The following is a 26,810-nucleotide window of genomic DNA, read 5'->3' on the forward strand; positions in this document are numbered from 1 at the left end:
TTTTTAGAAAACTTCTAAGACGTATGCTCACCTTTCCCTACCTCTAGTAGATTGAACTTTGATTTGATCGAAAGTGTAGGGGATGTAACTACCTTCAAAAGAAAATAATTTTAAACCTTTGTACACATCTCACTCAATTCGTTTTGAAGCAATCGGTAATTAGATCTTTCTCAACCCATGAGAATGGACCCATAACCTTATTCAATATTTTTTAAAAACTATGTTCCCAAGGCTAGATTTTTATAAGGATCATCTCTTTCAATGAGATGAACCCTATAATTCGAACCAATAGTAAATCCCTTCTTAGGATACAAGTTGTCGATCATTCGACTCTTCTCTTTATTTATTTATTTTATTTTATCCAAACATGATCAAGCTTTTGAAGTTACCATCATTTGATGAAGAGAGAATGGTGCCTAACACCTTCCCCTCTCTTTAATCTGACCACTTACCTAGATTTTAGGTAGTCTGGTACTTTATTTGTATGAGAGTCACTATGATACCAAAATGACAGTTTTCTCTAAAAACACATTCTAGATAACCATTCACACCCTTTTACAAAAATAATGGTGGCAAATTCAAATCCACATAGAGGTGATCTTCGGATTCGAAAATCACGAATTTACAGACCTTAATTGAATTGCTCAACTTGCATATATATGTTCACCATTCGTGGTATACTGAAGATCTCCATCCCTTTTTCGATTCCTTATCTTCTTTAGATTCGACTAGAACTTCACAACTTCTACGGTTTTCAGAGGCTTGATGGAGTTCGCCATTAATTGTGGATAGCATCCATGTATTTTTAGCTAAAGTAGGCATAAAAATGGTGTGGGAAACGGAGAATCTGATTAACATCATAAAATAATTAGTGCTTCTAACCAAGGATATTTCTTCTCAAGTATGCATCACTAGCCTAACACTTTGAAATCGTCTGAGATGGCAAAGGGGTTTGGTTTGGGTTGGGGGTTAGGGTTACAAAAGAAAAGAAAGAAGAAGAGCAAAATTATACCTGATTTTGATTTGTTTTATTTTCATTTGGGTCCAACGAACATATATAACGCAGGGAAGTATTTGAAATAAACCCTAAACTTTTAGTAATTTTGCGAGCATGTGATTTTCTTCAACTCTGTTGATATGCTCCATTGATTTGTTGTGATCCAACAGCCTGAACATTTTTTCTAGGACTTTGCCACACGAATCCGACAAAGTCATATATATATATATGGGTTGGGATTCGTTGACTCCTAAGGAAGACTCGTGAAAAAAAAAACACGATTCCAACCCTTTAAACACAAAATCCAATGGTTGAGATTTATAAGTATCTCGATAACACAAATCTCAAAGATGCGTATCCTGAGGATAAATCTCAACATTGGATTTTGATTTTAAAGGGTTGGGAACATACGTTTTTTTCATGAGTCATTCTTATGAGTCAATGGATTCTAACCCTAAGAATGGGTTAGAAGTTTTAGAATGGGATGATATTTTGTGAGGATGATCTCTATAGAAAGGTGAAAGCGCTTCGACACTTTTCACTAAAATAATAAAAAGTATCAGACTGGTCAATTGGAGATTTTTTGAGAATTGGGAGTCGTCACCTAGTCTAAGTCTATGAACCAAAAATAACTCAAGAATGGATCGGATTGGTCCATGGGTAAGATGTTAGATTATGGGTTTTAGAAGGTGTAAGGCACCGAACTTGCCCAATCGAGATGATCAGTCTCTACTACGATCCAAGAAAATCCTATGATCTATGGGTAAAGACTAGAATCAAGATAGGGTCCAATCATTATTTTTCATGTCAAATTGGCTAAATAAATCCTATGGTCAAAATTCTTCCAAATATTATATAATGCCTCGAATTCCGTACATAAAAAGGAAAATTGTGAAAAAGCCTAAATTCTGTTCAAATACCCTTAAGCTCACGTAGCAAGTTTTATCAATATAAAATTTAAATAAAAAGACAACATGCATGAATAATTTCCAAATGAATAAACAATTTTAAAATTGATAAATATTCCATATGTATAAATAATTTTCAGATTGGTAATACCATGCATGCACAAATTGCTATCAAATAGGTTAAATATCATAACATGCATAATTAATTACCAACTCGATTCAATATCAAAATATGCATAAATAATTATCAAATCGGTTAATTATTATAACATATACAAATTGATTTTTCAAATGGGTAAGTTTCATTACATGCATAAAAAAATTAAATTAATAAAGTCTGCACATATGTAAAAATTTTGGAATCGATAAAATTCATATCACGCATAGTTACTAAATTGGTAAAATATAAATAAATATAAACTTTCTAAATTAGTAAAATATATATACCATGCATAATTGCCAAATTGGTAAAATATGGATACATGTAAACCTTCCAAATCAATAAAATCGATATCACACAAGATTGCCAAATTGATAAGATATGAATACATGTAAACCTTTCAAATCAGTAAAATCGATATCACTTAAGTTGCCAAATTGGTAATACATGAATGCATATGAACCTTCCAAATCAATAAAATTGATATCATGCAAGATTGCCAAATTGGTAAAATATGAATACACTTGAAATTATAAACTAAAAAAAAAAGAAAAATCTCACATTATGAAAATTTATAAATTAAAAAATATCCTCACATGTAAATTAACTCACAATTTAAAAATTAAATCATGAATATCTTCTAATTTAACAACTATGCTATAGCATGGAATTATTCTTAAATATAATGCATGTTAGGATTCATTGAATTGAACATCATATATTCCTAAACATGAATAATTGAAAGGATAATTTGAATTACTCTAGCCATCGAAAAAATTTCAAAACAACCTCAATAGAAATAATGGTTTGAGCATGGTAATCATGAACTTGTAAAAAAAAATAATAATCTCCAATCCTACTAATGTGAGAAATAAAAAGAAAGCAATGAGAAAGAAAAAAAAATCCGTATACCATAAGCTACATGATGGTTATAATTCGAAAACAATAGAGAGTATCAATCAAACGATCATCGAAGAAAGAAAAGAAAAATAAGAAATGATGAAAAAAAAATGAACTTACCTCTATGACAGAATGGTGGTTGGGTGTAATCCTTCAGACACCACTCGAGATAACTTGCAAGTGTATATATGAGATGAAGAAGTGATGGCTGTTGTGAAGAGAATGAGGCATTGAAGATGGATGAAGAAGTGATGGTTGATATGAAAAGAAAGAGGCGTTGAAGATGGTTGCTGCTAGGATGAGAAAGCCTTGATGGGAGAAAGAAGATGATGGAGATTGCTGTTGTGAGAAGCATTGATGGGAGAAAGAAGATGAGTTGGTGCTGTCCATTTTCAGTTCTTCTTCTTTCCTTACTTTCTTCTTGTTTTTTCCTTCTTATTATTTTATTTTTGAATGAACAATTGAATAGAAAAAAAAAAAAAACAGCCTTTTGTCATGTTAGGAAACGAGAATGGGTTGCTGCCTATCTTTTTATAATTTTTTTTCTTTCCAAAAATCCTCTCTTTCATTATGTTTTTATCTTATTTCTATTTCCACTGATTTCTTATAAGGACATTAGGGTATACTCTAAATTTCAAAGACCATTTTTCTTTCCTTTTTTTTTTCTTCTTCTCCCATCGGATTTTAAATAGGGACTTTGGGTTTATTTCCACTTTCGAAGATTTTTTTTTTGTTCTTATTTTTTATTTCCCTTTTTCACATTTCTTATAAGAAAACGTGGGTAGCAATCCTATGTTATTCATGACTCAGTAGTCCTTGACCATATTTCATTCATTGATTGGTTGGATGATGAATTAGGGCCCGTGTGGATACAGGAGCCAGAAGTACTGTCTGGAGTAGGTGGATAACTGTTGTGTGTTTGGATACAGGTTCTGAAAAGTACTGTCAGAATTACTTTTGATAGAGTTTTGTGTTTGGAAACTATTTTGGATTCTGTTAAAATGATCAAAATGCCCTTATAAGTATTAGTTACTATTTTTAACATTATAACTCAACAAATTATTATTCAAAAGAAATTAAAATGTTTTAATTTTTATTCATAAAAACTAATATAAACACCTAACAATTATAAACAAATAGAAGATATTGTGAGCAAATATAAACAAGCACTAAAAATATGAAGAAGCTTTCACCACATCAATGGATAGTAAATTTGTGTGTAATTATTCATATCAATCTTGCAATAAGAAAATTTCAACCATGGTTGGAATGCTCATGGATAAATCATTGAGTGAGCAATTATGGAAGGTAAAAATCCAAATTCAAATGCTACACTAAAAGGCTACCACCACATCAATGGATAATAATAAAATATTATTTAATTGTATTTTTGAAGATATGCTTGTAATTTTTAAAATTTTACTTAAAAGCTATCACCACATCAATGGATAGTAATATAGTATTACTGCAATTGCATTTTTTATGGTATGCTTGTAATTTTCAAAATTTATGAGGGGTATACTTGTCTCAAATGTTACTCCAAAAGGCTACCACCATATCAATGGATAGTAATATAATATTATTCCAATTGCCTTTTTGAGGGTAGGTTTGTAATTTTCAAAATTTATGAGCGGCATACTTGTCCCAATCCTGTCATTTTGACATTGTTTTGTGGCTTTGCGCAAGAGTAGTTTAGAGAAGTAGCATTATCGGTACTCTGTGAAAAAGTACTAAAATGACTTCACAGTAAAGTAGTTCTTTCTAGGAGTTATTTATCCAAACACCTTTAAAGTACTTCTGACTCCTCGCAAAAATCGGAAGTACTTAGAAAAGTCAATCCACACAGACCCTAAATTCTCATTTTTATTTACGATTTTCTGGAAATCGAGATTTCTACAAGTCGTCAAAGAGTATTTTGGTTATTTTTATAATTCTTTATAAACATCTCCATTTTCGTCGATTTTAGTCTCATTAGACTCGAAATCATATTTTGAGAGTAATAAAAGTACTTTTAAAACTTTTCAAAGGTACGGGGCCCACGAGGGGTATTTTTATTATTTTATCAATTTTTACAAATTTTAGCCTACAACTTCTTTTGATCCTAATGTGATTATTTCTAAATCTCGATGTCATATTTTTATAGTGTCACGAGGTCTCTAAGTTATTGAAATGTGTGACGAACCTAAGCGTATGTACTTACTAAATCGAATGTGGAGTGCATCAATGCTAAGCGTGCGTAACTTTTTATGTCAAGTTGTTACGAGTAAGAGAGATCAAATGACTAGAAATAGGAAAATTTTCTCAAGCTTTCTAGTTCTTTGCACTAATTATTAGAAACTCACAACAACTGGGTAATGAATTGTCAAATTATGCACATGCAAAAATGCAGTGTTTACAAGACTAGATCATCCTCACAAAAAAATAGCCCAATCTGAAATTGCCAACCCCATCGAAAGTGGTTTAGAATTGTGGACTGTAGAGTTTTTACTATTAATTTGTAAACTACTTTTGATGGGGTTAGAAGTTTTACATTGAGTTTTTTTTTTTTTTTTTGTGAGGATGATCCTCTCACCATAGAGATCATCCTCCCAAAAAATCAGCTCAATCAAAAACTTTTGAGTCATATAGGACAAATTTTGACTCCCATTGATGGCTCCCTAATGTTGGTTGCCGAAAACTACCTTATATATATATATGGGTGGGGTTCCGTAGACACATAAAACTACACATAAAGCTACAACGTTTTTGTCTTATATGGTTAAAAAGGTTCGGAATAGGCTGATTTTTTGTGAGGATGATCTTTATGGTGAAGGGATCATGCTTGCAAAAAATCATCCCATTCCAAAACTTCTAACCCCATCAAAACTGATTTACAAAAATTGGACGGTCTAAAATTTTTCAACTTGTAAACATGGGGCTAGAAGTTTCATAATAGGTTGATTTTTGGCAATGATGATCTCCTTTCCATAGAGATCATTGTCACAAAAAATCAACTCATTCCAAACATTTTTGCCCATATAAGACAAAACACGTTGTAGCTTTATGAGTAGCTTTATGTGTATACGGATCCTAATCCTATATATATATATATATATATATATATATATATATATATATATATATATATATATATATATTATTTTTATGAAATGATGAAGTGTCAACTTAGCTAAATGGTAAGACGTGTGGGGTGTTATTCCTACGTCCTAAGTTCAAATCCCCTTAAACCCCAACTTCATTTGCTAACCACTAACCTTATACCTATCAAAAAAATGTATTAAGGAGAAAGAAAGTACATCAAAAAAATAAATTGTTATTGACCAAATGTTTTCCGTACACAAATAGGAAAAAGGAGACGAAGAGACATAATATATTTTCCGTGGTGGATAGACATTGTAGCTTCCTAGTTCGATTAACCAAATGTATAATACGATGACTAATTTAATGCATTGCATGAGTTCGTAAATATGTTAGTCGGTGATAGTGACATTCTACGAAATCAAAGCAAACCTATGGTATTTGGTTTGCTTGGTTCAAATGTAGGTTTGCCTTTATGAACCTACAAACTCATAGTTTTAGGTAGAGATAACTTGTTTCTTGATATGCTTAGATTCGCTAATTTGGTTCGCGTGTGCATATAAGTAACTAAAGCATTTAAGTTACACGTATAGCTATAATGTTAAAAAATTCTAAGAATTAAACAAAAACAAAATCATATAATGAGAGTATCCATTGGTATTCGACCCTAGAACAATCCTATAACATATTAACTATTATATAATACACTCATCTGCTATTGTTTGTGGAGTCTGATGGTATTGGTCTGTAAGGAGTACTGTTCATCATTTAACAAAGTATTCGTTAAAAATTTTCTAAGGTTATTTTCATAATTTCACTGGTATAATGTAAAATCCTAGTTATGTTTTCCTAGATATATATTTTATCTTTAAAGTGAAATGGTGTAATTTGTAATTGCAAGTCGTCTCTTCATAGTGAAATCGATATAATCCGCGGATATACTCCAGTCTTGAAGGAACCATGTAAAATCTGTGTGTTTTTTTGTGTGTGATTTCATCTTTTTTTTTTTTTTTTTCTCGGTCTTTGTTACCTTTGTTTTTCTCGTGCAGTTGGATAATAATCATTTTTCATGAATCACTTGATCCAAAAAGCCAATACAATATATATGCCAAGAATATACTATTATATGCTGATTATAATGTGATAACACCTTACCAACCCATTTATTATATGTTCCAAGTTGCCCCAACGACCACAAAAACACAATAAAAATGTGACCATGTTATTGCTTTAACCCATTCTGGGGAGACATTAATTGAGGACTTTTTGGCCATTTCAGTACTGAAGTGTTCATACATGGGTAGTTTAGTGTCTAAATCCCTTGACTAAGAGGACAACTTGAGAGGGTTAGACATGCCCTCAATTTTATAAATACCGAAATGCCCTCAATTTTTTCTCAAATGATTTTTATATCCTCTATAAAAGAGTTTATTATCACTTGTTAAACATCATGTTCTTCATCTAATAGAAATGAATCCGTCGATTTTTCTCAGAATAATGCAGTCATGATTTTAAAACTCGTTTTGACGTCTGATTCATGAAAGAGACTGAGTCATCTCGGATGAGACATCCGATTCATTTGAATCGTTTCGGACAAGATTTAGTACAATGCCTTAAAGTGAGAAAAAAAAATAATGCCTTTGAGATGACTTGTCAACTTGTCTCGTTGGTGGACGATACTGAGATGACTCGGGCGAGATTTAAAATCATGAATACAATCAACTTAACTATTTAGATCGAATGATCCAGAATCGGAACATCCAATCACATTGGGATTATATCTTTGAGGTAAGGAAAAGGTTATTTTCCCCAGGTTAGTACGTATAGAAAATTTTTTACAAAAAAACTAATTGCTAGCAAATTTTTTTTTTTTTTTTGAATAATACTAGAGTGATTGCATAGGACACTATGTTGGACACTAAACTAACGTGGGGGTATACTTAGAACCAGAGACGATTTTTGCTTAGTAACAAATAAAAGTTTTTTGTTGAAAAAAAAAGGGGTCAAAGTCTTAATTAATTATAGAAAAAAACTTAATAATTGTTCAAAAATTACTAAAAATAACTTAAATTGCTTTAGTGATTTATATTCTTTTTTTGCCCAAAAATGTCAATAATGTCTTTATACCATTAAGGCTTTTAGGGGTATTTTTATCATTCAAATTAATAAAATACATAAACTTTGGACTGTCCATGAGTTACTAAAACGATGGACAGTCAAAGGATTAAGTTGTTTTTGGTAATTAATATAAATTTTTTTTTTTTGAGTTGTGATAAGCTGACTACCTCACATGGCATACTCAATCGACTATTTGGAGTGACAAGTTCGAAAATCGTGGATTTGAACTCCTCAAGATACATGATTCCCTCGAGATACATTTTTTTATGGGGAAGTGTAGTCGTGTATCCTGAGGAGCACAAATCTACGGTTCTCAAACTTGTCACGTCGGGGGTAGTCGATTGAGTTTGCCACGTGGGCTAGTCAGATTATCACGATTCATTTTTTTTTTATTTATTTGACCCCGGAAAAAAAAAATAAAAATCTCTTTCTTAGGAGAGGATGACTCATAAAACATTTCTTTATCAAAATTAGGAAGTCATTTTCTCGAAAGAAATGATTTTCTATGAAAATGCGCAATCATACATCTATGAATTGCACTTTCTAAGGAAAAAAGATTTTCCACCGATTTTTCCACGCAACCATATATACAGACTCTGAGAGAACAAACCTGGAAATTTATTTATAAAAAAAAACTGATATTCGTTGAGGACGGTTGGATTGATTAAGGTAGTTGAGAAGATATGGGATTGGAAGTCCAAAAGCTATAATGGATTTTGATTGATTGACGACATATCATGTGTGGACGGTCATATTTAATGATATTTTGAATTATATATATAAGTTTAGATTTAATTTTGAAATTCTTTTTAAGAATAGATGGTTTTTTTTTTTTTTAATTTTTTTTTAATTTTTAATTTTTAATTTTATTTTAATGACGGGTGTATCCGAACTCATGTGTGACTAGTGGGATCGAAAGAGAAGAGCTAGAGACTAGGTCAAAGCGTATGGATCAGGTCCCCCGGGCACGTGCATTGCCCGTACATTAAACGCACCCAGTAAGTGAAGGTGTGCCCTCGCGGGTGGCCCTGAGGAATTATCACACATACTGGGTATCAAACTCACAACCTACAGACTTTCACCACTTATCGATTTGAAATTGCCATCGAGCCAGCCCGCTCTGGATTTGTTTTGAATGTTCTTTCGATATTCGATAAATATCTTAAATGACAAATACATATCACTATAGGGGTAACGATAACGATAGCCTACTGATAATAATTTAAGAAAAATGAAGAAAATTTTACCCTCTATAGGGTTGTCTATGGATATGGTTATGATCTTATTTTTATTGGAACATGATATTTCGATCTGACAACAATTGAATTGGGTTTGGATCACTGATCAGATATATTTCATTTCAAATATTATATTACGACAATATATTGTCAAATTGGATCATTTTTTGACCTAATCTTTATCCGAAGTAAAATTCTCAGTCCAGACCGAAAGTTCCAATATGGTTTGATTCGTTGGCAATTTACCCTCATAATAGGGATGTTAATGGATTTGATCAAACCTAAAATGACTCAAAATCGGATCTGATAACTTTCGAATATTGATCGAAGATTTCGATCTCTATAAATATCCGAATAATAATATGAACAATCGATTCCGGATAAACCATGCCCTGATCCGATATGATCCTGAGATAATGTGAGAAATTACATATGATGTTTATTTATTACTGGTATATCAATTTGGATTTGGATCCTAAAATTGAGATATGCCCAAAAAACTCCAATCCTTGTCGAATTGGTAGAAAATCAACCTTGATCCGAACCGATCCATTTACAACCCTACATACCTACTACATGCACCAAATCAAATCTAGTGACAGAGACCTGGATCACGGGGGGTATGCCAACTTAGTCAAAAAAGCAAAGGGTATATCTCTAATTAACCTCAATAGCACGGATGAGTACAGGAAAATTTGATTGAAGTACACTTTACAAATTAGGATATTCTAGAAACACCCCTTATAAAATTGATGATTTAAGACCTACCCCCTTGCAAAATGCAAGATTAGACTTACCCCCTTGACTGTAAGTGAACCTTGCGTTTTCTTGTTGAATGGGAAATTTTAATTTTTTTTTTTTATATAAAAATTCTCCTTAAATACTTAAATTACTAAATCAAAATATCAAAATTTTACTATTTAATGAATAAGAAAAAGCAAGGTTGCCTAACCAAAATACCCTACAAGTTATCTTATTTTTCAGATTTTAATTTGTAATCAAAATTTTAATTTTTAATTTAAAAAGAGAATTGCTATTGGCACCCTAAATTTTAATTGTTACTCTCTGATTTTTAAAATTATTTATCACCCTAATTAAATATTAAAACACACCACTCGAACATTGCGAAGGTTCAATTCAAGTTATTACTTCCACGATATAAAGTATTATAACACATTCAAACAATTTCAACAATTGTTCAATAATTCTATTTACCAGTAAAGTTTGACTCATACAAGGACGAAACTAGGATTTTACCCATATGGGGGGTAATTAAAAATATAATTTTTTTTTATAAGTACAACTTAAAATGAAAAAAATATTTTATTAGGAACAATAGTGAAAAATATTTTTATCCGTCTTTAATATCCATGTAAGAGGGAGAGTGAGTTTCTATTTGCACATCAAACTTACTTGCAATAATTGATATATTAAATTTTTTTTTTTTTAATTGAGGTGTAATAAGTACAAGTTGGGGGTGTCAATAGCAGTTCTTTTAAAAATAAATCTTAAACACCGAGGGTATTTTGGGAAATGAATAAAAATAAAACTAACAGTTTTCACGCATCCCGAGAAAGAAAGAAGAAGAGCTCCCACTTTCATTCACAAACAAAGCCAACGGCGCGAACTTTACAGCTTAGAACAACCGTCACGTACAGTTGGAGATCACAAACAAAAAGATATTTTCGTCATAATAGAGAAATGTGAGGGTATTCACGTCATTTCAGTGAACTTAGTTACGTAACTAGTAACTGCTCTAAGTAGATATACATATGACGTTGAGACCAGCTTCGAGAAAACCATCAAAGTCAAAGATCACACACTACAGTGTCAAGGGTGCGTATTACGCACTCCTTTTTCTACTTTTGTCTACGTGTCATCATGGGCTCGCTTTCGTGCTCACATGTATGCGTGAAGAGAAAAGTGTGTACTTACGCACACGGCGTATATTAGTAATTCGCGCTTATTTTTATTTCAATTTGTCATCTGTTTTCATCCTCTCTCTCTCTCTCTCTCTCTCCATTTCCAAGCTTTTTAAAAACACAGGTAACTTGGACTCATGGGCTACTCTGCAAAACCACTTGTTTCTACTAAAACCACCTTTAAATCCGCTTTGAAAGCTTCGCAAAACAGCTTTTCAGTTCTGTAAGAGAATTGATGAGGCTTCAGTGTTCCGCAAAACCGCTTTTCTTATCCAAGGAGAATAGACGAGCGTTCGAATTCTTTAAAATGACTTATTAGTGCTTTTTTTTTCTAAAACCACCTTCAAATCCGCTTCGAAAGCTTCACAAAACTGATTTTCAGTTCAGAGTTCTGCGAAACTGCTTTCTGATCCAGAGGAGAATAGATGAGCGTTCGAATTCTGCAAAACTACTTATTTTCGCTGTTTTTTTGTTCTTTTTTCTAAAACTATCTTCAAATCTGCTTTGAGAGCTTCGAAAAACGGCTATTCAGTTCTGTGAGAGAATAGATGAGCCTTCAGAGTTCTGCAAAGCCGCGTTTCAAATCCAGAGGAGAATAAATTATAGACGAGCGTTCGAATTCTGCAAAACCCTTTTTTTTTTATCCATCTGTGCGTAGATGCGCGTCGGTATTTGGCGAAAACAGCTTTTTCAGCTCTGAGACAATATCTCTTTTCGTGAAAGTTTGATAATTTGCAGGTTTTTTCATTTGATCTTGGAAATGTCGGTACTCTGTTTTTTCTTCTTGAAATTTGAGAGAAACTTGTTGAGAATTGAGATTCAACGATCGATTTTCCGAAAGTGGAAAAGCGGTTGTTTTTCACGGAAATTGTGAGTAAGAGAAGTTGACGTCGAAGTTGAAGATCGTACGTGTGGTGGTGGTGTTGTTCTCGTGAGGCTCGTGAAAATGCCTCATCGAACGACATACTTTTTTCCAAGACAATTTCCTGATCCTGGATTCGATCCTTCATCAAAGCTTTTACCTCCAAATCACGAGAATCAGATCGCGAAAGGTAACGTTAATGTGGAAAGTGACAGAAAAATCACGAAAACCACGAAACAGACAACAATTGGGAAGAAAATACCTGTATCAGATCTCTTCACGGGTGAAAAATATGGAATTGGAAAGCGAATTGGAGCTTTTGGAGATTGGGTTGTGGATAGGAAGAAGAACAATGATCGATCCGTACAACTGCAATCGAGATCAGAAGATGAGGATCGTGAGCTTTTGCTTGAATCAGAATCGGAACCACCAGTGGAGATGATTGTGAGTCAAGATCGGATTTTAGGTCGGGAGAGTTCGTCGCAGAGACTTTCGAGTGGCAGTAGTTTTCCTGGAAGCCTTTTTTCTTCTACAACGGTTGATGGAAATGTTTCGAGCGATGCTAAAGATTCACAATCGTCAAATAGACAAGAGAAAGAACAGAGAAGAGAGAATTTGGCGCAGAAAACGAGAGAGAGTTACTGTCTTCAGCTTACTTTGGCTGTTCGTATCTCATATCAAGCTTCTCTGGCTGAAGAATCTGTTCTTCTGCAAGAGAATTTGTTGGATTCTCAATGTGTTTCTTCTGATGTTGAAACAGTTTCTTATCGACTATGGGTATGCATTTCCTCTCACTTTAAAAAAAAATTCAAAATTTTGTTAATTTTGTTCTGTTTTAGGTTGGTGTTCTCTAGATCCAGCATTATTCAGTTTAAAAAACGGTACTTGTTTGCAAATTATTACCAATTTGAATGGTTCAAGTGTTATCTCAGTGTTGGATTGGGCAAATCATCTGTTTGAAGTTATAAACAGCTTGAAGTTGAGGTTCGGTTCAAGCAAGTATTTGCAATCGAATTGTTTTTAAGGTCAATTAGTTATAATGATCTTAGTTATTAATGTATTTGATTCTCCGATATTCTTGCACATCTTCAGGTGAGTGGATGTCTATCTTATTCTGACAAAATATCGGATGGTTTTTATAACATTCTGGGAATGAATCCATATTTATGGGTAATGTGCAATGAGTTCGAGGAAGGGAGACGTCTTCCGCCTTTAGTGTCTCTTAAAGCTGTCGATCCTAGTGATGCATCGATGGAAGTGGTGCTTGTTGATAAACGTGGGGATTCAAGGCTCAAGGAGCTTGAAGACATAGCGCAAGAACTTTCTTATGCTTCAGGAAATACATTAGTGTTGGTGGAGAAGCTTGGCAAACTTGTTGCTATCTATATGGGGTAATTCCTTAGTTTCTTCTTAGCATGTAAATTGAATATAGTATTTCTTTTGTTCTTTTAAATTTGTGTGTAAAAATTTTGTTGGAATTTGAAGGGGAGCATTTCCAGTAGAGCAAGGTGATCTCCACATGCATTGGAAATTGGTTAGCAAAAGATTGAGAGACTTTCGGCAATGTATTGTGCTGCCTATTGGCAGCCTATCTATGGGACTTTGTAGGCATCGGGCCATCCTTTTCAAGGTGATGTGTAGTCTACCAGATGCATAGTCTTTGTTACATTTTACATGTTTTATGCTTCATCATTTATTTTCTTTGAGCATATTGACTGCATTTTTTTTTTTTTTCATTCTACCACTGAAATGGGCTTTTGGTTTGGATTCTAGAATATGATTTTGACTCATAATCGGATTCTAGAATCTGATGCACTGTTTGGTTAGGATTATTCACCTGATTTTTTCATAATCGGAAACTAAAAACATAGAGAATTAGAAACTGTTCTCAGGCCGTTTCTCCTGATTCTTACATACTATCCACTAATGACAATCTTGAAATACATCTTTCAATAATAATAATAATATTAATAGAAGGAGTGGGGTCCCCTAGAACCCTGAGTTACCGATCAAAATAATAATACAAATACTAATAATTATTATTAACAACGAAAAAAATTTATATAAAAATACAGAACCATCATAATTCATTAGTTAATCTTAACATGCCTCTTAAACATACAATTCACTTGAAAACTAGCAGAAAATAATCTAAATGCCCTCTTAAACGTAGCATCATTGTGGAGAGGTTTTTAGGCTTTCCACTCCTTGAGATGTGTCGGTCTTTGATGCCAAGCTCGGTCTTGATCTTTTGGTATTTTCTTCCACGTGGACTAATTTCAACTCTCTTTTGCTCCTTTGATTTCTTCTCGACCAGCATTGCTGATGGAGGTGGGAAGGGTGGTCGACCTTGGTTCATGATCATGGTGGCCGTTTGACTACCTCAGTCTGAGTCCTTCCACTCGCTAACTCCAAATCTTCTTGGAAACCTTTTGGCCTTCCACACCTCGAGCTACAAGTTGTCATTCACTTCGGTTGAGGACCCAAGGTGTCTTTTCTTTCGTGCTTTAGTGCTATGACCAACCTCCCGTGCTAGAGGCTTCGGCTTCCATTCTTGGTCCTCGACTTTTCTTTGGGGAGGTGTCTTGATTCACTTCCAAATTTTTGTTATTGTAGCCAGGAAGAATCTTCTTCTAGTCAACTCGACTCTTCTCCCTTGCTGGTGTGGGTCAGACGTCTCCCTATGTCAGAAGAATTGGCTTTGAATCGTGTTCTTTTTCTTCCTTCTTTGGTTGGCTAAGCTCTCTTCATCTTCTTGACTTGGAACTTCCCTTCTTTCCTCTGTGCCGAGCTTCTCCCATGTTTGAGGGTGGTTTGATAAAGCCAATCTTCCATTGGGCTAAACCTCATTTCTTCAACTTTTCCCCCCTTTTAGGTTTGTGAATCAGGATCTTCTTGCTACCTTGAGGTCTCCATAGTGACAGAAGGTGAGAAGGTAGAAGAATGGGCCCCCCGGTGTGGGGTCTGCCAACGTTCCTCTGAGAATCTTGTTAGTACGTTCATATACAAAAGAAGATAGAGAATCTTTCTTATATTTTCTTCCTACTTCTCTCTCCTTTTTTTTTCCCTTCCGACATTTCTTCATGACTTTAGTTTATGTGGATGAAAACTTAGGGACAGTTGTTGCCACACAACTGATCTAGGTGTTATAGATTAGTCACTTTTGTTCAGGCTTACTCAAGTGTTTTGGGAGACTAACCCATCACTTGTCAGTGAGATGTGATCTTGATGTATAAGCGTGTCTGGTTCATTAAATCTGAAGGGAAATATCTCTGACCCATAGTGTCCCTATTGTATGGCGTGACTAAAATGACCTCCATAATCATTATCATCATTATATCTTACACCATGTACCAAATATTAAGTCTGCAACACGAATCCTATTTCTCTATGTGCTTTATCTTGGCCAAAGCATTAGTCAGGATGCGTATCTTCATATCTTCAGAAGCAGCACACAATGAGATACATAATAGATTCATCAGACTTGATATCAAAATAAAATGCAGACACTAATAAAAAATAATACTTTGTTATGTACTCATACATGGACCTATATGCATAGAGCTTGTTTTATAGAGTGTTTATGATATAACATTTTGTGTTGGTTTGGCATATTGTCGTGCCAATGCATCCATGGAAATGCAGCTGTAAGGAAAAATGTACTATAGCTTGCATGAAAGGTATTTGAATTGCAGATCTTAACTGATGATATGCTTTTGTATGTGCAGAAATTGGCTGACTATATAGGCTTGCCATGCCGGATAGCTCGAGGTTGCAAGTATTGTGCAACAGACCACCAGTCTTCTTGTTTGGTCAAAATTGGAGATGACAGGCATTCATCTAGGTCAGCTGTTACTCTCTCATGAAGCCCTTTTGATTAGGCACCAGTTTCGTTTTCATTTTCATTGCCAGAGTATTTATAGATTTACCTATCCACACTGATAATTATATCAATTTCTTCCTGAAATACCATAATTTTTTTGTTTTGTTTCGGTTCTTATGTTATATTTTTACTCTCTTTAGCTATATTACCTGAAGTAGTTTTCATGATTGAGGAAGATTTTTCCTACTAGAATAAGAGTTGGATAGTTAAAGTAGAGTTTGTGCTTTTTGAGGCTATGTGACTGACATGATCAAATTAAAAGAAAATTGTCATAAAACTACGGTATGGTTGTTTATGCTTTATGTAACTGAATGTTGGGCAATCAAGAAAATCATGTTCTTAGATTGAGGGTCATAGAGAAGAGGATACTTAGATGGAGGGATGGAAAGACTAAAAATATTAAATTACAACGAACGTAATCATGAAAATGTACCCATACAGGTGATGAACGTAATCATGAAAATGTACCCATGCAGGTGATGAACGTAATCATGAAAATGTAGGAATAAACCCTTCAGGGAAGGTCGATGGAGGTGATTTGTTCACATTCATTGAAGGTCAATAATGGCCCCAATTTCTAAACAACCATGAAGAAGACCTAAAAATATATGAATTAAGGTAGTAAGAGTGGATATGAGCATGTTTGAATTTACCCCCCAAAACAAAAGACATGGCTTCGGACAAAGTTGAATTTCTGCTTGGCCGCCCCTAATTTTTGGATTTGATTTTCATTTTGATGATGATCGATGACCTTTACATAATGGATTAGTGGAGGAATACTTACTTGAAAGTTGTAACATGCTATCTATTTGGCATGTAAGACTTTCTGAAGTTTGGAATGTCAGTGAGATGCTGAATTTGGTTTATCGCTTAAAAAGATCAAAACATGGTTTCATACTTATAGGGTATATCATGCTAGCAAATCCTTTTTGAGTTTTTATTTATTTATTTTTCGTCTCTTTCATTTCTATGTTTTATTGTTCATGTGTATACCCATTTTTTAACAGGGAATATGTTGTTGATCTAGTTGGGGAACCAGGAAATGTCTATGGTCCAGATTCCTCCATCAATGGAAGCTTACTTTCATCAATCCCTTCACCATTCCAAATTGCTCATCTCAAAGATTATCAACAACCGTATATGGATAATGCACCATTTAACTATACATCAATCTCAGAGAATCCTCAAAATTCAGGTATGATCTATTGTGCATAACTTGAAATCTGTTGTTTAAGTTCTGATGAATCGGAACTTTAAGTGGAATAATGAATTTGGCTGGAGATATCTTTAACGACATGAATGCCTTGAGATTTTCTGGACTGGGATACCTTAATCTTGTGATAGGTATGAATGGTAAAGGGAAAAAATATCTGACAGTTGTGGACCTGATTATAGAAACGCTTCCACTGATCATTACTTACTTCCATGAAAATTTTCGAAAAAACTTTTGAGATCATGGGTTCTATTACATTTGGAATTTTCTTGTTGATGTTTAATATAGAATAACTTAGTATTGTTTAGCCAAGGGTTAGAGAGAAAATGAAGTAAATTGAATTATTTTTTGTTAAGACAACTGAAAATAATCATCACTAGCTTTTACATGAGCTATTATTAAAAAAAGAAAAACAAGTTTAAATGGAAGCACTCATCTTTTATATGTTCTCAATGGATGAATTCTTTTTCAATAACCTTACAAACTTTAAGTCTTTTTTAACGAGTCTTGGGGTATTTGGGGAAGTGTTGCCTCATGTGAGATTTGAGGCGTAAGCCTTAAGAGCCTTTTGAAATACTCAAACTTTCTTGTGTACTGTTGTATTAGGATGCTTCTTTTTTTTGTCCTTGTAAGTTTCCATGATTCAATGAACCGGATTCACTTGAAATCTGTTGATAAGCTTATGAGGTCCTTCTATCTTGTATCAGTCTCAAATGGTTGTGCTGCTTATGTTGAAATTTTCAAGTATTGAAGCTGACATTCTTTCCCAAAATGTGGTAAATCTGCTTGTAGCAAATAACAACCATAGAGGTTGGCCACAAACAGGTTTGGGAAAAGAAGTTCAGCCAACCCAAGATCATGGCTTGCTTGAAAACTCAAAGGCTTCAATCTACTTCCTGATTGATAAAGCTTGTGGAGGATCAGGATCAACAGTTATGCCTCTGGAGTTAGAAAATAATACCAATGGTTGTACTCAGAGCATGACAATGCCTTCTGGCCCAGACAATGTATCAGAAACTCTGGATGATATTGCCGAGATATCTATTCATGGACATTCTAGACTTCATGGAGACAAAGATCTCATTCAAGAATGTAACGAAGAAGGGTTAATTGCAAGTGGATGTCCAGTTATAATTAATGCAGTCAAACAACCTAAAATTGAATTATCTTGTCAATTGAAGCTGAGGGCGGCTGAGAACAGACTCGAGAATAGAGCTGTTTTCCCCAGTGTCACCAACGCAAGATATTTGAATCTTGAGCCTAATCTTGCAATGGACTGGGTTGAGATCCCATGGGATGAATTGCACGTCAAGGAGCGCGTTGGTGCTGGTATTTCTTTTCTAATAAAATCTCCTTTTTACAGTGCAGATAATATACTATTTTAGCTTCAAAAAGCAGTTCTAGGAGTTTTTAAACTTATAATTCTATTTTTCTGTGGTTGCTTATTTTTCAGGTTCATTTGGGACGGTGCACCGTGCTGAATGGCATGGATCGGTTGGTATTTCATACTTTGACACTATGATTTGTATTAAATCACTACTTATGTTGTTGTTCTCATGTTTTGTTGGTTTTACCCACTGTGTTTGCCAATGTAGTTGTTTCCTTCTAAAATACCATACTTATCTAGAACGAAGTAACCGAGTTTGGATTCAAGATTGTAAAAAAAAAAAAAAGATGCAAAGCATGATTAAATTGTACCACAATAAAAAAAAGGCAGTCACAGCATGATTAAACCAAGTATTACAAATTCATGATCATATAAAAAGACAATACAAAGATTCAACTATTATCGGGGAGAGAAAAACATAAAAACAGAACTTTTCAAAGCTTTTATATTGAGGAGGTTCAATGATTTGCTGAAAAGGGTGACTTGCCAACTCACCTGATTAATGGTGAATTAATCGGCAGACCCTTGCCGATTTTTTCAAAAATTAGGAAAAATCATTGAATTTTTCAACAGGATTATGGAAAGACCAATTAATACCTTGTTGAGCTGTTTTAGCAGTAGTTTTTAGTTTTTCTTTAAATTTATGTTACATGAACATGCACTATGCTTTGCTTCGATTTGCTCCTTTCTGTTTAGCGTTATCTTGGTCTATTTTATGTTTGCCATTGCCTTTTAGAGCAAGGTTTGAACTAATGTGAATTGATGGTTTAGTAGCCAGGGACCGTAATTTTATTTATATATAACGGTAACAAAATGGTGTTGCATAACGGTGCTCCTTCCCCCTCAAATAATATTAAAAAGAGTTTTGAAAAAAAAATGAAATTTGAAATTAACTTTTGAACTTGAGTGACAGAAATGACAGTAAATAACTGTTGCTTTAAGTTTGGAATGGATTTTTTTTCTTCAAAAACCATCGTCATCATCATCGTCGAAGCTTCATCCTTAAGATTTGACTAAAGATTTCGATTAGCTAAGCGAATTGTGTTCCTCCCTAACAAATCTGAATCTAATAGGTTGTGTTTTATTATCAATGGTTCTTGTTTTCGAGGTCTTTTTTTTTTTTTTTTTTTTATATATATATATATTCAATTAAAGGAAGTGATGTACCGGTCTTTTATTTGCTTCAAAAAAGTAATAAATATACTATCTAGGAAATGAACACACACTGAGAACCCAACTGGGAAAAAAATGAGCTTGTTTCTTGGCCATGTTTATTCTTTATTTTTAGGGAAAATTACTTAATGATCCTTGGCGCTAAATTTTGTTTCTGATTAGTCCTTGACTTTTAGGCATGAGCTAAATAGTCCATTTAGTAAATCCCTCTTTTCTAATCAGTCCATGAATCCCACTCTAGACATTTCTCACGTTTAAAATGTCAAAATTGCCCTAACCATTCATACTCACCATTTCCATCCAAAAAAATTGGATTTCCGGCATCCCGATCGACTTTTGGAGATTCTATTCCGATGAAAGGGATTTGAGAAGGAAGAAGAAGTCATTTTCAAACATTTTGAAGATGTATGTAAAAAACTCGGGTTTTTCAATTCTTTTGTTTCGTTTTTGGATGAAAATTGACCAAGGATGGTTCTTTTAGTTTGAAATCATCTACACAAGTTGTTATGTCAAGTTTTTAGTTAATCTTTCCATGTATGTTAGTTTGAAAAACTTGAAAAACAAAAACAGATGGGTTATACAGCGTCGAGTTCAGCAATTTTTATTTTTGAGTTCAATATTTTTATTGTCGAATTAGACAATTTTTTTTTTTTTTAATTTGTCGAGCTCATCAATAATTATTGTCGCCTCACCAGTTTTTTCAACTAAAATACATGGAAAGATCAGCTTAAAACTTGACATAACGACTTGTGTAGAAGATTTCAAACCAAAAGAACCATCGTTGATCGATTTTCATCCAAAAACGAAGCTAAAGAATTGAAAAAGTTTCTTACATACATCTTCAAAATGCTTGAAAAACCCCTTGAAAATGGCTGCTTCTTCCTTCTCAAATCCTTTTCATCGGAATGGAGTCTTCAAAACTCGATTGGGATACCGGTCCAATGTTTTTTGGAGGAAAATGATGAGTTTGAATGGTTAGAGGGAAATTTCGACATTTCAATCGTGAGAAATGTCTAGAGTGAGGTTTAGGGACTAATTAGAAAAGAGGAATTTACTAAATGGACTATAGAGCTAACCCCCAAAGTCAGGGACTAAATAGAAAGAAAAGTTTCCACCAGGGACCATTAAGTAATTTTCCCTTATTTTTAACGAGTTATATTTCTCTCTGCGAGATGATTTCTATTTTTCTCTTTTTTTTATTGGTCTGGTTACTAATTGCGGCAAATAATGACCATGAACTTATTTACTGAAAACATGCAAAATGCAGGATGTTGCGGTCAAGGTTCTGAGCATCAAGGATTTCCATGATGATCAATTGAAGGAGTTTTTGAGAGAGGTGTGTGTATGGTAAAAATATGAAAGATCATATTTTTACGTTTGAAAAATATATTCTTCCTACTCATAGACGTTGTAGTTGATCATTTTACTCTGGAATTTTACGACTTAAATACATTTGCAAATAATGGGTCACAGAATTTGGTAATTATATCTGCTTGTAACCATTGAAATGCATTTTACTTCTAATCTCTATTAAATGTCATTTCTGAAGTCTTGTATTCATATGCATTTTTTACAGATTTTTTAAGTGATAATCTAGTGGAATACATTTTTTTTTTTTCGCAAGCTGTACATACTTCTCACAATATCATGTTAGACATGGAGCCTTGACCGGAACTTTTGTACCATGTATATATAGTTCTAAACTTCAAATACTTAGTTTTGGCTTTTGATGTAGTGCAAGATGGTCGTTTAAGTGAGTCCCTCAGAACTGCCACTTAACCAGTTCATCCCAATTTATTTCAGGTTTCGATAATGAAGCGTGTTCGCCATCCAAATGTTGTTCTCTTCATGGGTGCAGTCACTAAGCGTCCACATATGTCAATAGTGACAGAATATCTGCCTAGGTGAACCATCTTAACTTTGTTTACCACAACTGAAGCCTGGCTTCTTGAGTCCTGACAAAGTCCGGGTATAATTCGGCAAGAGAAAGCCACGGAAGAAGTCGGGAAAATATCGGATGAATAAAAAAGTATAAAAGTGGTTCACAAAAAATAGACGGTCCACGATTCTTCAACTCATAAATATGGGGTTAGAACTTTTAGAATTAGCTGATTTTTGGTGAGGATGATCTCCTCGTCATAGAGATCATCCTCACCAAAAATCAGCTCAATCAGAAACTTTTAGCCCACATAGGACAAAACACATTGTAGATATATGAGTAGATATATGTGTACACGGATCCTGACCCATATATATATATATATATATATGTAAATGAAAAAAAAAAATTATACTTACAAACTGCTAAAAAAACAAAAATAATCCATGAATTTTGAAAAAAATTGGGATTAAATCACGATTAATCGTGATTTTTTCAAAAATTTTGTGATTGTTCGGAAAAATCAAGATTTTTGTCACTATGGTCCTGACAATAACTGCTATTATGATATTCTAATCTTTTTTCGAACAGGGGTAGCCTTTACCGTCTCATACATAGAGCAGCCGCTGGTGAAATCTTGGATAAAAGGAGGCGGTTACGTATGGCCTTAGATGTGGTTTGTATGCTAGTTACTTTATTCTTTTGATCTTTTCCTTTCAGCTTCCATGAAAAAATTGTATTTTGTCTTTGACCTGAAACTTATGTTATGTACTGGATGCAGGCCAAGGGGATCAATTATCTGCATTGCCTAAGCCCTCCTATAGTTCACTGGGATCTTAAATCTCCAAATTTGTTGGTTGACAAGAATTGGACGGTGAAGGTATTTCATGATTCTAAGTACTCTTGTCAAAACATTTTGTCTTTAGTTTGTCAACTTGCTTCATCTTTTACTTCATGGATGCAGGTGTGCGATTTTGGTTTATCTAGGTTCAAGGCAAACACCTTTATATCATCGAAATCTGTTGCTGGCACAGTAAGTCATTCTCTCTGCTTTAGTTTGATTTCTAAATGGTTTTGCATGCTTACACTCTGGATATACCTCATAAAAAATCTAAGGGGAATTCATTGCTGTATTACTATCTTGATTAGGAGATGCATGCTTTAGAAAATCTATCTTGATCACTAAGGAATCTATCTTTTCCTTTCATTGTATCTTGAGGAAAAATCAACAGCTCTCTCAACACTGCCATGTCATCGTAGTGTTGAGCACAGTGTCAAAGGAAGCCAGTTTAGAACTATCCATTAAAAAATCGCACATCCATTTTCCAATAAATTGAATACCTTTATTTTTTTTTCCTGGAAATTGTTTCTTCTTTTTTTTTTGGGTTCGGTTACCAACATTTTGTTTTCCATATTAAAACTCAGATTAGTAGGGGATAATTGAGTAAATGTCTCCAACCGGTTAATAATTTACTTATGCCATAGAAAGTCAGATACGTTCGTCCATATCTTTGCAGGTTAAGAATTTTCTTCACAGTGCAACTACCAGCGTGTAATTCTATTACTTTCCTTTTCAGCCTGAGTGGATGGCTCCAGAATTCCTTCGTGGAGAACCCTCGAATGAGAAGTCTGATGTTTATAGCTTTGGAGTCATCTTATGGGAGCTTGTGACCATGCAACAACCTTGGAGTGGACTCAGCCCGGCCCAGGTATTTTTTTAATTTTTTGAAAAATTTAAGTTGTTATTAAATAGAGAGGGTCAAGGCGACATAACTGACTTTGACCTAAGTCGGACACATAAGATCCCACCCAAACACAAAATCTTAAAAAAAAATACACCTTTAAACTCAATAAACTTAAATAAACACCTTGCCCAGGTATTGCCATTAAGCATCTGAGATCTGGCATTGTAAATACCATTTATTCACAATTTTTTTTGCATAATTTGAAAGTTAAAAATTTCAGGTGGTTGGTGCTGTTGCTTTCCAGAACAGAAGGCTTGCTATCCCGCCAAATACCTGCCCCATGTTGGCATCGCTCATGGAGTCATGCTGGGCTGAGTAAGAATGCTGGGAACTCTTAGTACTTACTATTTAATACTGCTATTATAATTTTTATTTTCATTTTGGTTTTGGTCACATGGTTTCTAGTCCAACTAAAGAATAATTTTACTGAATTTTGTGATTTAACCTGAAACATTAAATATCCAAGTATTTCTCACTTCCATTGCTTACTGAGATTTAATTCTTTGGACACCATCTATGAAACATTAATTTACAAACTGTTTGTAGAAATTCCTGCTCCGAGACATCATTTTGGTTTTGAAGTCAGTCAGCTTCCTCTTTGATTAGGTGATATATTCATTAGAAACAGTAAGGATAAGAGGGAGGTCAATTTTTAGGAAGTAAGAAACAAGGATTTCAAGGGATGCCAAAAGAAATAGACAGGCTCAAAGAATGCCTTCTTTTGAATATGGGGGTGCCTGTCTCAAAATATGAGGATGCATTCTTTTGATATTCTGATGCTTCTGTCTAACTAAGCACATTTTGACGTCTCCCTTGATAACCTGGCAGACATCATATTAATCAAATTTGGATTTGGCAATTATTTGTTGAAGGGTCAGTCCAGTTAATTCCGGAAACAATTAAGTAAAATTTCTGGCAAAAGAGTGATTATTTTAGCTATATCAGCACTACAAATATTGATTGGTCCTAAGGAAGTGATCATATCATGTTCTTATTTTATTTTCCACCAAAACTGATGTAGCCAGTGTCAAAGTTGAACTTTGCTCTTATGGGCATAGTCACCAAAGTCACCAAAATTTTCAAAAATTCGTGATTAAATCGTGATTTTAAAGACTGGTGATTAAATCATGACTTTTTGAAAAAGTCATATGATTTTAAAAAAAAAAAAAAGCAAGATTTAATTGTCCACTTTTTAAAGAGTTTTTTCACAGACCATTTTTTCTTATAGTTTAAAATAAGATTTGATGATATAAATGATAACAGCACTTAGTAGATAAAATTACATTGTCCCAACATTGTTTCGATTTTTTCCCGATTTTATTTTTCGTTTTTTTTTAAAGACTTTTTCCCGAACCTGACTTGGTGACTGGGGGGGAGTGGACCAAATATTTAGTGTTTCGATTCCTCTTCTTGCTTGTGAAAGTCAAGTGAAGTGCATTACTTAAAAAAAAAATGATCGAAGTAGTGATGCAAGATGAAAAGGGAAAAGGTTGAAATAAAGGGTTTGGGGATCTGGTTTGGGATAGGGCTAAGGATTTGGACTGTAGTATGGTTACCTTAAAAGTTTAGGGTAAACTCAAAAGGGTTTGATTGTGTGGTTTAATTAGAAACATTTTGCAATTATGGATAATGGTACGCAAGAAACTAATTCTTTATTCATCAAACTCTCAAGAAAAAAAAATCTTATACAATCTATGGGAATCCTAATAAAACTAAAGAACCTAATCCTGGAGTCCCGACAAGATTAACGTAAATAAAACAAAAATATAACTTTTTAAATTACTACTACCCCCACAACTATTAGGAATTACTCGTAGGCCACTATAATTCTCATAATTGTGAATAAACTAAGGGCGGTAAATACTCTCAACAATAAAGTCTTTGGCTGAAAATAAATTAGAAAATAAAATCCTAAAAAATCTACTCTTCAAGCTTTGATGTCTCCATCAAATAGTCAGTAGTCTGTACTAGCTGTTGTTACGGGTATCATTCCATTATTGGGGACTAGCTGAATCTTCTTTTGTATGTATCGTTCGCCAAAAATTGTGTTTTGGGCAAGAATATAAAAGGAATCAATACTCCGAACTACTAAGTATATTATGATGACATTACAGGTTTACAAGTCCCAAGGTATCGTCCCTATTCATAATTTTTTTTTTTTGGTTGGGGTGGACAATTTCAAGTATTTTTCAACTTTTCTTCTAACACTATTAATACGCCGATCTTCATTTTCTTCGTCTTTGACAGTGATCCTAACCAGCGGCCTTCATTTGCAAGTATCGTGGATTCGCTGAAAAAGTTGCTGAAGTCTCCCCTCCAGTCAGTACAGATGGGAGACAAATAAAGCGAGTAGTCTCTATACCGAGCTTCACTTCACTATACTACGCAGTGTAGTACCCCTATGAATCCCAGGTTCCATCAACTATTCCCTCCCTCATCGAATCTATAACTATATATTGGCACAGTTTTTGTTTTCCCCGTTCGATCGATGCTGGCTGGGGTTTCGGATAATTTTGGTTATTTTTGTCTAACTGGTTTATTCGAATCATGATCAGTAATTGTAAATGCGGTGGAGATAACGGATCTCCGTGTTTTTTTGATGGAGGAGATCGGCATCTGCCAGTATCCTTTTCTGCTTTTATTTCTAATGATGCAAAACCTGAGGGACTTGGAATCTGTAACTAGAATTCAGTTTCTGCTCATACTAAATAAGAATGATAATCTGTAACCGTCTCTTCATCTCAAGTGTCGGCCACGATGTTCAGTCCTCTCTGCAAGCAAACCTGGTAAGGCATCCATTTTGGTAGATGTCTCAACCCTTTCAATTCTCATGCAAAGTAAATTATGTTTACAAGAGCTGAGTTTCAATCTACTAGTTTTATGTTCTACACTCTTACCATTATGGTAACAAGAGTTGAGATCCCATTAGGTGTCGACGTGGCACAATTTAATTAGGAAATAAACACATTGGGTTGCTTGCCACGTAGACACTTTAACCTATCTTATAGCTATACAATACTGTATCCCATTCCTATAGATGGTAATTAGGGGACGCCAATGGGTAAACGTTTTTGGTTCCACCATGAGAGAGTGTAGATTAATTTTCGGGTCGGGTATATGGATAGTCATTTTACTGATCCATTAAGAATCAGTTCTCCATTGGATATGCCGTTTTTTACATGGCAACGCGGTGTTTAAACTCTGATTAAAACGTGCCAAATAGACACCAAATTGTGTTTAAAATCTCGTTTCGAAAATTCGATAAACGTTTATTTGACCTTTTTAATAGATTCTTTAAGAATGTGGTCAACGGCATATAATTAGTAATTAGTTTGAAAGTATGGGTT

At 34.0% G+C, this 26,810-nt stretch overlaps 1 protein-coding gene across 3 annotated transcripts; it reads left to right on the plus strand.

Moving 5' to 3' along the window:
* The first annotated feature begins 11,388 nt into the window (after positions 1-11,388).
* Positions 11,389-26,202, plus strand: LOC147404996 (Protein kinase superfamily protein). 3 transcript variants are annotated; one of them, XR_015178033.1, is made up of 16 exons: positions 11,391-12,960; positions 13,276-13,574; positions 13,669-13,813; positions 15,912-16,027; positions 17,074-17,261; positions 18,072-18,608; positions 18,733-18,773; positions 21,107-21,175; positions 21,643-21,743; positions 22,310-22,394; positions 22,500-22,598; positions 22,683-22,751; positions 23,296-23,427; positions 23,684-23,778; positions 25,711-25,875; positions 26,019-26,202. XR_015178033.1 is itself a non-coding variant. In XM_086441119.1 (15 exons), the coding sequence occupies exons 1-15, from the start codon at positions 12,268-12,270 to the stop codon at positions 25,805-25,807; spliced, it is 2,766 nt and encodes a 921-aa protein (XP_086297245.1). In that variant the 5' UTR covers positions 11,392-12,267; the 3' UTR covers positions 25,808-26,202. The 3 variants fall into 3 exon arrangements, 2 of the variants coding, with proteins under 2 accessions (XP_086297247.1, XP_086297245.1); XM_086441119.1 differs by having other exon boundaries at positions 11,392-12,960; positions 25,711-26,202; XM_086441121.1 differs by lacking the exons at positions 23,684-23,778; positions 25,711-25,875; positions 26,019-26,202 and having other exon boundaries at positions 11,389-12,960; positions 23,236-23,377.
* Positions 26,203-26,810: the final 608 nt, after the last annotated feature.

Source organism: Akebia trifoliata, chromosome 4, assembly GCF_017979445.1.
Source record: "Akebia trifoliata isolate Shusen 1 chromosome 4, ASM1797944v1, whole genome shotgun sequence".
In the NCBI taxonomy this organism is placed as follows: Eukaryota; Viridiplantae; Streptophyta; class Magnoliopsida; order Ranunculales; family Lardizabalaceae; genus Akebia; species Akebia trifoliata.